The 12677-nt window shown below is 43.6% G+C and overlaps 1 protein-coding gene across 12 annotated transcripts in view; it reads right to left on the reverse strand.

Moving 5' to 3' along the window:
• The window catches only part of SYNE1 (spectrin repeat containing nuclear envelope protein 1), a 707535-nt gene that overhangs the window by 295752 nt on the left and 399106 nt on the right, over positions 1-12677 (reverse strand). For all 12 annotated transcript variants that reach the window (XM_068232018.1, XM_068232025.1, XM_068232014.1 and 9 more), the window contains 2 exons: positions 10546-10682; positions 3589-3766 (listed from right to left, as the gene is read on the reverse strand). In XM_068232018.1, the coding sequence (XP_068088119.1) occupies positions 3589-3766; positions 10546-10682 (315 nt within the window). The remainder of the gene's footprint in view (positions 1-3588; positions 3767-10545; positions 10683-12677) is intronic.

Consider the following 12677-nt stretch of genomic DNA (forward strand, 5'->3'; position numbering starts at 1 on the left):
CCGGCGTGAAAGTACTGTGCATGCGCGCTTTAATCGCGCGTGCGCAGTACTTTCACGCCGGCCGCCGTGATGACGCGAGGCGGCCGGCGTGTGACGTAATCCGCGTCATATGTGGAAGAAGCAGCCCGACACTCGGGAGAGTGTCGCCCGGGCTGCGGCCTGTCAGCCATTCCGGAGCGGGGAGAAGGAGAGGAGCCAGGACGCCGGCGTGGGACCTCCCGACCAGCACTGGGCTGGAGAAAGCCCCTGGTGAGTACAACTTTTATTTTTTAGATGAGCTCGGAGTCCCTTTAAATAAAATTAGGCAGGTGCATAAATTTGTCATTTTATTGATTCCAAAAACCTTTAGAACTACCAGTAATTATTGGAACTCAAATTGGTTTGGTAAGCTCAGTGACCCCTGACCTACATACACAGGTGAATCCAATTATAAGAAAGAGTATTTAAGGGGGTCAATTGTAAGTTAACCTCCTCTGTTAAATTTCTCTGAAGAGTAGCAACACGGGGGTCTCAAAACAACTCTCAAATAACCTGAAAACAAAGATTGATCACCATCATGGTTTAGGGGAAGGATACAGAAAGCTGTCTCAGATATTGCAGCTCTCTGTTTCCACAGTTAGGAACATATTGAGTAAATGGAAGACCACAGGCTCAGTTCAAGTTAAGGCTCGAAGTGGCAGACCAAGAAAAATCTCGGATAAACAGAAGCGACAAATGGTGAGAACAGTCAGAGTCAACCCACAGACCAGCACCAAAGACCTACAACATCATCTTGTTGCAGATAGAGTCACTGTGCATCGTTCAACCATTCGGCGCACTTTATAAGATGCTGTATGCAGAGGAAGCCTTTTCTCCGCCGACAGCATAAACAGAGCCGCTTGAGGTATGCTAAAGCACATTTGGAAAAGCCAGCTTCATTTTGGAATAAGGTGCTGTGGACTGCTGAAACTAAAATTGAGTTATTTGGGCATAACAAGGGGTGTTATGCATGGAGCAAAAACAACACAACTTTTCAAGAAAAACACCTGCTACCTACAGTAAAATATGGTGGTGGCTCCATTATGCAGTGGGGATGTGCGGCCAGCGCTGGGAATCCTGCCAAAGTTGATGGACGCATGGATTCCACTCAGTATCAGCAGATCCTGGAGACTAATGTCCAGGAATCAGTGACAAAGCTGAAGCTGCGCCGGGGCTGGATCTTTCAATAAGACATCGACCCTAAACACTGCTCAAAATCCATTAAGGCATTCATGCAGAGGAACAAGTACAACGTTCTGGAATGGCCATCTCAGTCCCCAGACCTGAATATAATTGAAAATCTGTGGTGTGAGTTTAAGAGAGCTGTCCATGCTCGGAAGCCATCAAACCTGAATGAACTAGAGATGTTTTGTAAAAAGGAACGGTCCAAAATACCATCAACCAGAATCCAGACTCTCATTGGAACCTACAGGAAGTGTTTAGAGGCTGTAATTTCTGCAACAGGAGGATCTACTAAATATTGATTTCATGTCTTTTTGTGGTGCCCAAATTTATGCACCTGCCTATTTTTATTTAAACCATTATTGCACACTTTCTGTAAATCCAATAAACTTCATTTCACTTCTCAAATATCACTGTGTGTGTCTCCTATATGATATATTTAACTGACATTTTTTATCGTAACAACCAACGATTTATACAGGAAAATCATGACGATTAACAACGTTGCCCAAACTTTCGCATCCCACTGTATATACAGTAGATATAGGACTTTTTTCTAAAGCTGAACACAGGATACTTAACATAAAAGTGAATATCCTGAGTCATTTACTACATTTTATACTATACATACATACCATATGTCACTGGAGTTCCTATTTATAATAAATAGACAAAATAAACATTTTTCAAACAAACATATTCTGCAGCCTTTCCACTCCCAAAATCGTCTCACCCTGCGTGTGTGATCACTCAAATTTACATTCTCCATCAAATTTACTTGCCACCTTCTCAACTTGTTAAATACTCACCTGCTGCTTCGGCCAACTGCTCCAAATGTATGCTGCAACGTCCTTCTTTTTTACATATGCATTGGCAATGTCCCCCCGTAGCGAACCTTTGGAAACAGGAAACCCTTTTTGCCGCTAAGCAATATGTGGCCTTCCACTGGATGTCATCTACCTGCATCTCTCTGGATGACTGGAAAATTAAAGTTAAATCCTCTCTACCATATGAAGGTATAAAAAACCAAAGTCTTGTAAAAGTAATACCTTTTGTTTTTTTCTACCTACATATATTGTTTGGCTAACACGATACAGAAGCATTTTTACCTCTACCATATGAAAAACTTATTTACAAACATAGAGGATGCCATGATAAATTCTCTCGCATTTGGAAATGCTGGCTAAGCAGTATGTACATGTAATAATGTTGGGTGTGTACTGACTGCTATAACCTATTGCAGCTCATATTTATCGGTCATTCTGGATTGTTATATGCTTGATTATCCTTTATTATTCTTTTTGTTCCTCTCTATTCCGTCAAGTACCATTCATAGTGAATATTTCCTTTTTATGGTTCTTTTGTCATTTACCTTTAAAAATTACTTGTATGCTATTGTATTATTTCTCTAATAAACAAACCTTTGGTCAATGAAAAAAAATATGCTTATCTTATTATTTAATATACAGTATATATTTTTTTAATGGTATACCTGTATACCGTATTTACTGCAACGTGTCTTACGAATTGATGCATTTGAGATATAGGTTTATCTAATCATAGAAATCATGGTTTGAATGTTTTATATCAATGTTTTTTTTTCCTTTTTTGTCACCCAGACGGCCTTGTAGATTTTGTATTTCTATTTATATGTTTTGTTTGCTGTTTTTGCTTTTGTTTCTGCTTTTTTTTTACCCCTGGCACCAAGTTAATTAACAAGGAGTTTTCAGAGACTCTGAAGTCTCGTTTTTTTACTGCTATTCTCATATAATCCCCTTCAGCATGAATGCCCCACTTGAATCGCCGCATCCCCGTGGCAGATAGGTGATTTATTACTGAAAAAACGACCTGCAAAGTTCTACGACTTTGCAGGTCGCAGATTGTGCTGCTCTGGAGATGCAGAGCTTTGAGCTGTATCTCAGCCTCTCTGCAATCAATCTCTGCAGATCTCTGCCTCCTCCCTGCCCCTCTCAGTGAAATTAGATTAGAGGGGCGGGAGAGGCGGCGATCGGCAGAGATTGATTGTGGAGGAAACAGAGCTACAACACAAAGCTCTGCCTCTTCTAGGAAGTAAAGCCCTGCGAGCTCACACTAATAAATCACCCATCTGTCGCAGGGTTGCGGCGATTCAAGTGAGGCATTCATGTTGAAGAGGGTTTTATGAGAAAAGCAGGTAAAAAAGAGACCTCAGAGTCTCTTTAAATACGTTGACTGCCTATATTTACATTTCTCCTCCAGTCAGTGGAGATTTGCTTATTAGGAGAATAATTTTCGCAACACAATTTGCAGGGAAGATACTCAGACATAATAATAAAATTGAAAATTACATCCAACAAACTAATACTTTTCAAGAGGAATTCAAAGAAGGCTTTAAAGCTTGTTTCATACCTGAATTTTCTCCAGACTGGCTGATACTTCAGTAATGCTATCTGGAATATCAGAGCACTTGGCAGTCACCACTTTTGCATTTATGAGCCACTGCTGAAAGTCCCTGAAGGCTGTGCGGAATCTCTGCTGTAAAGCTTGTTCTTTACTTTGGCAGCCCTTTGAGGCTTGTAAGCAAAACCTTCAGACACAGAAAGACAAACAAAAACATACTTGAGAGGTGATGAGGAATCTGTATACAGAACTGTCAAGTCCAACTCCAGCAAAACCTTTTAGGCTACACTATGAATGTAATGCTGCAATGCGTTTGTTCTTCAACAGCATCACAACATATACGAAATGTCGCATTGTGCACTAACGTTGCCAGCAATGTTGCCTGCAACCAGTGAGGCATATCGTACAGTGAAAGTACGCCTCACTGCCACTGTGAACATGCACGTTACTCTCTAAATGCACTGCATTATCCTGAGGCAGGATTTTTAGGTGCAGAAAACTCATGTCAACCAATTAAGGAAACATTTAAAGAGCACTGAGCACCAGGGATATTTTTTTCCTAAACAGGCTCATAATGTAGTCTGCCATTGGAGGGCAAGGGCTAGGGTAAGCCTCGCTACTTACCTATGGAGTGCTGCTCCTCTTGCCCCGACCATACATGATGCACTAAATATTCCATGATCGACCGGGACTGAAGCACATTTTGTATCACCCGTCAGGATCTCTTTCTCTCATGCATGTACGCATGTGAAACAATGCATGCCAGAAGATGTAGTCCTTGGATGCGAGAACATCTCTGTACTTGCATCCATGAACAATACATTACATTAGATATAACTGAAATGTATTATAATGTCTTAAAGGGACTCCGAGCAGTGCAGAAACTATGGAAAGATGCATATCATTTTAAAGCTCTCTTTCTCCTCTTTCCAATGATATATAAACCGCCGCCCTACGCCTTTTAGTTTTTGCTATTTTCGCGATTGAAATTGCCGCGGCCGTGATTTCAATCGCGAAAATAAAGAAAACTAAAAGGCGTAGGGAAACGATTTAAGTGTCGCCAGAAAGAGGAGAAAGAGAGCTTTAAAATGATATCCATCTTTCCATAGTTACTTGTATTACACAGGACGACACTTTCCCCAGTGTCAGCAGCTCCATTCAGCAGAAAAAGTTGGCCTATGTAATACAATGTAACTATGGAAAGATGGATATAATTTTAAAGCTCTCTTTCTCCTCTTTCTGGCGACACCTAAATTGTCGCCCTACGCCTTTTAGTTTTCTTTATTTTCGCGATTGAAATCACGGCCGCGGCAATTTCAATCGCGAAAATAGTGAAAACTAAAAGGCGTAGGGCGGTGGTTTATATATCATTGGAAAGAGGAGAAAGAGAGCTTTAAAATGATATGCATCTTTCCATAGATTCTGCACTGCTCGGAGTCCCTTTAACACTTACACTGCCAGCTAACTTTTGAAAAAGCAACACGCCAATGCTAGCGATGTTTGAAATGTCTTGCCAAAAAGCTACATGTACCGGTACCAAAGTCCACATTAGTCAATAAAGCTGTTATTGAGGTACAAATACATTTGAGATGATTGAGAATTATGCTAATTATTATGATACAGAATTATACGAATTATGAAAATGTAAATACATTGTCAAATCTTGCCATGGAAGCATTTGATTGGTCCATTTTCCAAGCTGCATAGATTTGCAGTAACATTTTCATAATTTAAATAATTTCAAGTCAAGAAGAAAGTTGAGCCAAGATCTATGCACTAAATACCTAGATATCCATAGACGTTAGACATCCATGGCACAGGAGAGACAAAAATACCAATAGACATCAGTGGGGTCAACCTGTGGTTCAGTGTCTTTGCTGACAATGCCTAATGCCTAGTACACACCATACAATTTTCTGTAAGATTTTCTGTTAGATTTACCTGCCAGATAGATAATTTCCAACATGTTTTTGGAAATTATCTATCTAACCATCTATCTGCCTAGCAATTAAGCATTATTCTACTCAGCGGGAGATAATCAGCAGACAAAGCACCAGAGATAATGACCAGTCTCTACCAGTACTTTACAGAAAATAATCTAATTACAGAAAAACTTACAGAAAATCTAACAGAAAAATGTAACAGAAAATTGTATGGTGTGTACTAGGCATAAAGCTAAACAAACCAATAGACACCGGTGGCAGGCTTTGTACTAAAATGCATTTAGATGTCCATAATGAATACAGAAAAGCCTAACGATATCTGCGGCAGTCTAAGCGTTAAAAATGCAATACTGAGAGCGTTAGAAAATTGGATGTTTATAGAGAGGTTTATAAAAAATGTATATTCCCCATGCTCAAGTAAACATTTTGCTTGATTCCATAAAAGCTTTGTTAATGTTCCGTGTATGAAAGCGAGGAAAATTAAAAACAATACAAACACTATAGTATAGGATTCCGGGGTAAACCACTGTCCCCTATAGTTACATTTTAGGAAATCAGTTCAGAAAATAAGAGGATCTAAAATTAAGCAAGCAAAAATGTTTGAATGAAGATGATTTAAGATGACAAACTTCCAATCCACTTGTTCAGTACAAATATACAAAGTTAGTTCAAAAATCAACCAACTGCTGTAGCATACACACCATTCGATGTCGATCTTGTTGAAAAGAAAGCCCCAAACAGAACAAAATGACAGTGACAAAAGGTTTCCCAAAATTCAACTGAACAGAGATTGAGGTAAAAAACAGATACATGTACAATCAACAGCATTTTGTGACACAATAAGCATAGTTATTTCAAACCTAGACTTAACATTGATCACTTATCTTATGGTCAACAGAGCTCTAAAATAAGAATAAGTTGGAAGTTAAATATATGAAACAATGAAATAGACTGACTGATCTAATGGAATAATTGACTTGTGTATACCAGGATTTAATATTCAATGTGATTGCGCTCTCAGTATAAAGATCATACATCCACCTCTCCCCCCTTCATGGACTCACTCACCAAATGTTGTGGTCTGGCCAGTGGCGGACACAGGCAGCAGTGGGCCCCTGTGCAAAATATGAATTGTGGCCCCCCTGACCTACGGCGCGCGAAGCGCGCCGCGGCAAAAAATGGGTGCGGCTATAACCTGCGGCGCAAAAAATGGGCGTGGATAGAACCTGCGGCGCATAGCGCCGCGGCAAAAAAATGGGCGTGGCAATGACCGGATAAGGGCGGAGCTAACTGTAATTTAAAGTGATCCCGGGGTGAGAGTGATATGGAGGCTGCCATATTTATTTCCTTTTAAACAATACCAGTTGCCTGGCGGCCCTGCTGATCTATTTGGCTGCAGTAATAAACTGAATTACACCAGCAACAAGCATGCAGCTTAATCTTCTCAGTTCTCACAATATTGTCAGAAACCCCTGACCTGCTGCATGCTTGTTCAGGGTCTATGGTTGAAAGAATAAGAGGCAGAGGACCAGAACGGCAACCAGGCAACTGGTATTGCTTAAAAGGAGAGAAATATGGCAGCCTCAATATTATTCTCACCTCAGGTTCCCTTGAAAAGTGCAACGCAAAGACAGTGGGCCCAAGTTTTGGTGACCCTTTCCCCAGAAAATTCACATAATTGTGCAGGTTTTCTCAAGAAAATACACATAATGTGAGCAGATTTGCCCAGAAAATACATTCAATCATGTCGGCAGATTTGCCCAGAAAATACGTGCAATGATGTCGGCAGATATGCCCAGAAAATACGTGCAATGATGTCGGCAGATATGCCCAGAAAATACGTGCAATGATGTCGGCAGATATGCCCAGAAAATACGTGCAATGATGTCGGCAGATATGCCCAGAAAATACGTGCAATGATGTCGGCAGATATGCCCAGAAAATACGTGCAATGATGTCGGCAGATATGCCCAGAAAATACGTGCAATCATGTCGGCAGATATGCCCAGAAAATACGTGCAATCATGTCGGCAGATATGCCCAGAAAATACCTGCAATCATGTCGGCAGATATGCCCAGAAAATACCTGCAATCATGTCGGCAGATATGCCCAGAAAATACGTGCAATCATGTCGGCAGATTTGCCCAGAAAACACATGCAATCATGTAGCAAATTTGCCCAGAACATACATGCAATCATGTGGCAGACCTGCCAACAACATACACGCAATCATGTGGCAGACCTGCCCAGAACATACACGCAATCATGTGGCAGACCTGCCCAGAACATACACCTGCTAAAATAAATAATTAAAAAAAAACATTTACTCACCTGCAGCAGCAGACCTCCTGTCCCAGCCTCCATCCGGCGCGCAGCTCCCATGGGTGGTTGGGTGGATAGGTAGCCTGGTGGGTAGGTAGGTAGCCCTTAGCCGGGTGGGTAAGTAGCCTGGTGGGTGGCTGGGTAGCCGGGTGGGTAGCCTGGTGGGTGGCTGGGTAGGCGGGTGGGTAGGTAGCCTGGTGGGTGGGTAGGTGGGTGGTTAGGTAGCTGGGTGGGTGGGTGGGTAGCCTGGTGGGTTGGTAGGTAGCCGGGTGGGTAGGTAGGTAGGTAGCCTGGTGGGTAGGTAGGTAGCCGGGTGGGTGTGTAGGTAGCCGGGTGGGTGGTTAGGTATCCGGGTGGGTAGGTAGCCGGGTGGGTGGGTAGGTAGCCGGGTGGTTAGGCAGCCGGGTGGGTAGGTAGGTATCCGGGTGGGTAGGTAGCCGGGTGGGTGGTTAGGTAGCCGGGTGGGTGGTTAGGTAGCCGGGTGGGTGGGTAGGTAGCCGGGTAGGTAGGTAGCCGGCAGGGTGGTTAGGTAGCCGGGTGGGTAGCTAGGTAGCCGGGTGGGTAGGTAGCCGGGTGGGTAGGTAGCCAGGTAGATAGCCGGCAGGGTGGTTAGGTAGCCGGGTGGGTAGCTAGGTAGCCGGGTGGGTAGGTAGCCGGGTGGGTAGGTAGCCAGGTAGATAGCCGGCAGGGTGGTTAGGTAGCCGGGTGGGTAGCTAGGTAGCCGGGTGGGTGGGTAGGTAGCCTGGTTAGGTAGCCGGGTAGGTAGCCGGGTGGATGGTTAGGTAGCGGGGTAGGTAGCCAGGTGGGTGGGTAAGGTAGCCGGGTGGGTGTGTAGGTAGCCAGGTGGGTGGGTAGGTAGCCAGGTAGGTAGGTAGCCGGCAGGGTGGTTAGGTAGCCGGGTGGGTAGCTAGGTAGCCGGGTGGGTAGGTAGCCGGGTGGGTAGGTAGCCAGGTAGATAGCCGGCAGGGTGGTTAGGTAGCCGGGTGGGTAGCTAGGTAGCCGGGTGGGTAGGTAGCCAGGTAGATAGCCGGCAGGGTGGTTAGGTAGCCGGGTGGGTAGGTAGCCAGGTAGGTAGCCGGCAGGGTGGTTAGGTAGCCGGGTGGGTGGGTAGGTAGCCGGGTGGGTAGGTAGCCAGGTAGATAGCCGGCAGGGTGGTTAGGTAGCCGGGTGGGTAGCTAGGTAGCCGGGTGGGTGGGTAGGTAGCCTGGTTAGGTAGCCGGGTAGGTAGCCGGGTGGATGGTTAGGTAGCGGGGTAGGTAGCCGGGTGGGTGGGTAAGGTAGCCGGGTGGGTAGCTATCCGGGTGGGGGGCCCGACTCCTATCCTCCCTCACTCACCTCGGGGCCCCCCTCCCGGTATGCGCTGCAGCCGGCGGGAGAGCAGAAAATACAGGAAGTCTCCGGCCGGGGCTGCAGCAGACGCTAGAGGCAGCTGCTGCTTAGTTTCCGATATGTCTCCAAGTTGGAGACCAAGCGGCAGCTGCCGCCCCGGCCGAAGACTTCTTGTATTTTCCGCTCTCCCGCCGCATGGGGGGGGGGGGGGCGAGGTGAGGGGGGAGGACAGGAGTTGGGCCCCCCAGGTTAAAAAAATAATACATAAAAAAAAAAAATTTAAATAAAAAAAAACCTGCAATACTTAATGGGCCCCTGAAGCAGCGGAACTTCAGGGGCCCTCGTGCGGCGGCACGGCCTGCACGGCCGTATGTCCGCCACTGGGTCTGGCGTCTCAGCGTTATCTGAGCAGCAAACACTTAGACACTGAAGGGTGAAGTGGGTCATAGGCGGCTGCCTGTAACTGATTCCTACCTAAACCTGAAGTGTAATAACCTATGCTGGCTCAAAATAGCAAACTTTTTAAAGTTTTTTTTAACTTTTTACAAATAAATCGGATTTACACGATAGGAGGCTGGTCTTCCTGTTTTCTCTTTGCATACTCTATACCCCAAGGACCTAACCTGACACGGACTGGAAAAGCCAGCACCTACTGAGGAGAGGAACAAGTGAGGTCGTGAGGCAACGGGGGGGGGGGGGGGGGGGGGGGCATACACCCCGAAAGCGCTGTTTGGTCTTTTCATAAGACCACAACATCTGGTGAGTGAGTCCATGAAGAGGGGGAGAGGTGGATGTATGATCTTTATACTGAGAGCGCAATCACATTGAATATTATCATTTAAAGCTGGACATAACCCAGAGTCTTGATTGCAGCACTTGGTGGAAATGATATGTGGACTTTAAAGAACTGTTACCACAATAGCACATTTAAACTGTGAATTTTTCCTGCCGGGCGAGCGCTGTTAATACCTGATTTGAATTTTATACCAGGATTTAGCCATGTGATCTTACCCCATGGCAGTGTTTTCCAAACATTGTTTAACAGTGTACAACCACTGCAATCGTCCAACTGTCTGAGTAATACTCGGGCTGTTAGGAATCACCACATCTGGCATCCAGGTACATTGCCAATACACAGTCAGCATACAGTCAACATACTGCATTTTCACAAATTTACACTGTTAAAATGCTTGCATAAGCATTTTGACTAGCGCTGCCTTTGGTATGTATCCCTATAGTTATAATTTAGTTGAGTGAATTCTTCCACAATGCAGAGAAATTCTCAACTATAGACTATTTTTGGAAATAGTATCTTATGATTTACCTTAGGGGAGCCAAAGAACCTTATTTGCACAAAATATAGAATTATACCTGTTGTATTCTTTAATCAGAGTAGAAACTTTAGCAGAATATACATTCAAGTCCTTTGAAAATCTGCAGAGGTCATTTAGCTGAGCCTTCAAATCATCTGTGACATGTTCAGCTTCAGTCAGAGCATTGAGAGCATCCTGAAAGACAAACGCGAGGCAAGATGAAGGGCAAAAAAAAAGGAAACTGTTAGTTTATTTCTTGTTTTTTGCATTCTGGTTTCAGGCTATTTCCGTGTTTGAGCTCAAGATCTGCATATGTAGGTGTCAGAGAATGACTGTTTAAAAGGGCTATAAACAAAGAACTTGAGGATTATTATTATTTTCAGTATTTATATAGTGCTTACATCTTCCACAGTGTTTAACCGAATATACAGTCTTGTCACAATCTGACCTCTACCACAGTCATATTTACAACATAGTGTAGGCCCAATTTAGGCAAATATGAAAAAAGGATGCTGAAAAAAATTCTACTTGGACGCTAGATAACTGCGATAATAGAATATTGTAATTTTACCAATCTTTTATTATTGCTTTACCTAACCTTCCTCTCACAGTAACCCTCCCTCTATCTACTCCTAACATTGACCTACTGCTATCTATACCTAACACTAACCTACCCCTACCTAATCATAATACTAACCTACCTCTAGCTAAGCCTAGCACTAACCTACCCCTACCTATTCCTAACTCTAATCCTCCCCCACTTACAGAAAACATTTGCAATGGTAACCTACCCCCGCTACTGCTATTTATGCTGCAATGTCCACTGCTATTGGTTTCTCCGCCACCCCGGCGCTTCACCTATACTCATTATTTCCTGCACCCACTGGGTGTCCCTATAACCACAATTAGTATTGTGGTCTATGTAGCAGGTAATTTTCTGAGGGGTCATCCAAACTCCTGCAACGTAAATTAAGGGGATGCCAATTAACTTATCTGTATGGTTTTGGGATGTGTTAAAGCTCATTTCCATGATTTTTTTTTCTTTTAATTTTTACTCTTAAATAATAAGAAAAAGGGATATAAATGGTTTGTAGTACTTTGCGGCTGTCTCTGTCACTGCTGGATACATTTTAACTCACTTCCTGTTCCTGGGACCTCCGGGGAGCTTTGTTGCTTTAATACAAGAACTGGAAGTCCTCAGGGCAGGAAATGATGGACAACAACAAAAATGCACTGTGGATGCTACCTTCTCCACTGTACAAAAACATTTTTATTTTCTGCTGCTTCTTTTGCTTCTGGAAAATTCTCACATATGGTGGACACAGAACAGCAATAAAAATTCAAAATCTCTAACCCTTTTTCACAGGATTCAAAACTAAAATAACAAAATCTGGCATATTTTGCTTATATAAACACAATACAATGGAGTTCAGAAAATGTTCTTACAACTTCAGTTTTATTAACAGTGAGAAGTAGATTTTCTAGGGATTTATACAGCTACAACATACAGAATTAATGATTTTCCTAAAAATAAATATATAATAGTTCCTAACTATAAGAAAGTTAAAGGTGTTTGCCAGGACACATGAAATTTGCATTTAAAATGTGAAATGTTAGTTTCACATAATTGGCACAGACTCATTGAGTGTCACAACAGAGCTGACAATTTTCATGAACATTCTGTTACTGAGATTGTGTTTATAAGCTAGACATAACATATTGGAAAAAATATTAGGGCAAATACACTGCTGTGCTGCTTTGGCAGCTTGACACTGGAGAATGCCAGGATCAGGAATAATGCCCTGGAGCAGAGCCGGATTAAGGCTAAATGGGGCCCTAAGCAAAGTAACTGATTTGGGCCCCCCATCATGTCGTAATAGAATCAGAAAATGCAGCTGCACAGCAACATGCCGCACACACCGGGCAGCTGAGCTACTGGTTGCTATGGGCAACAGCTTGCTTTCCTCTGTGGGTGCACAATGCAGGGAACAGCAGCAGCAAAATGCAGAGTGAGAGATGAATGGCTGGGACATTTGTACTCAAGGGCTGGGGCACCCCTGTGAAGAGGGCGCCAGATATCACAGCAGCAGCACTTTCCCCCTGCATCTCCAGCCCGGCAATAGCAGAAAGCACTGGAGTCTGGACACCGCCAAACAGGAAGACGTTTCCCAGACAGAATTACATAACCAC

This window comes from Hyperolius riggenbachi, chromosome 4 (assembly GCF_040937935.1).
Source record: "Hyperolius riggenbachi isolate aHypRig1 chromosome 4, aHypRig1.pri, whole genome shotgun sequence".
Classification (NCBI taxonomy): Eukaryota; Metazoa; Chordata; class Amphibia; order Anura; family Hyperoliidae; genus Hyperolius; species Hyperolius riggenbachi.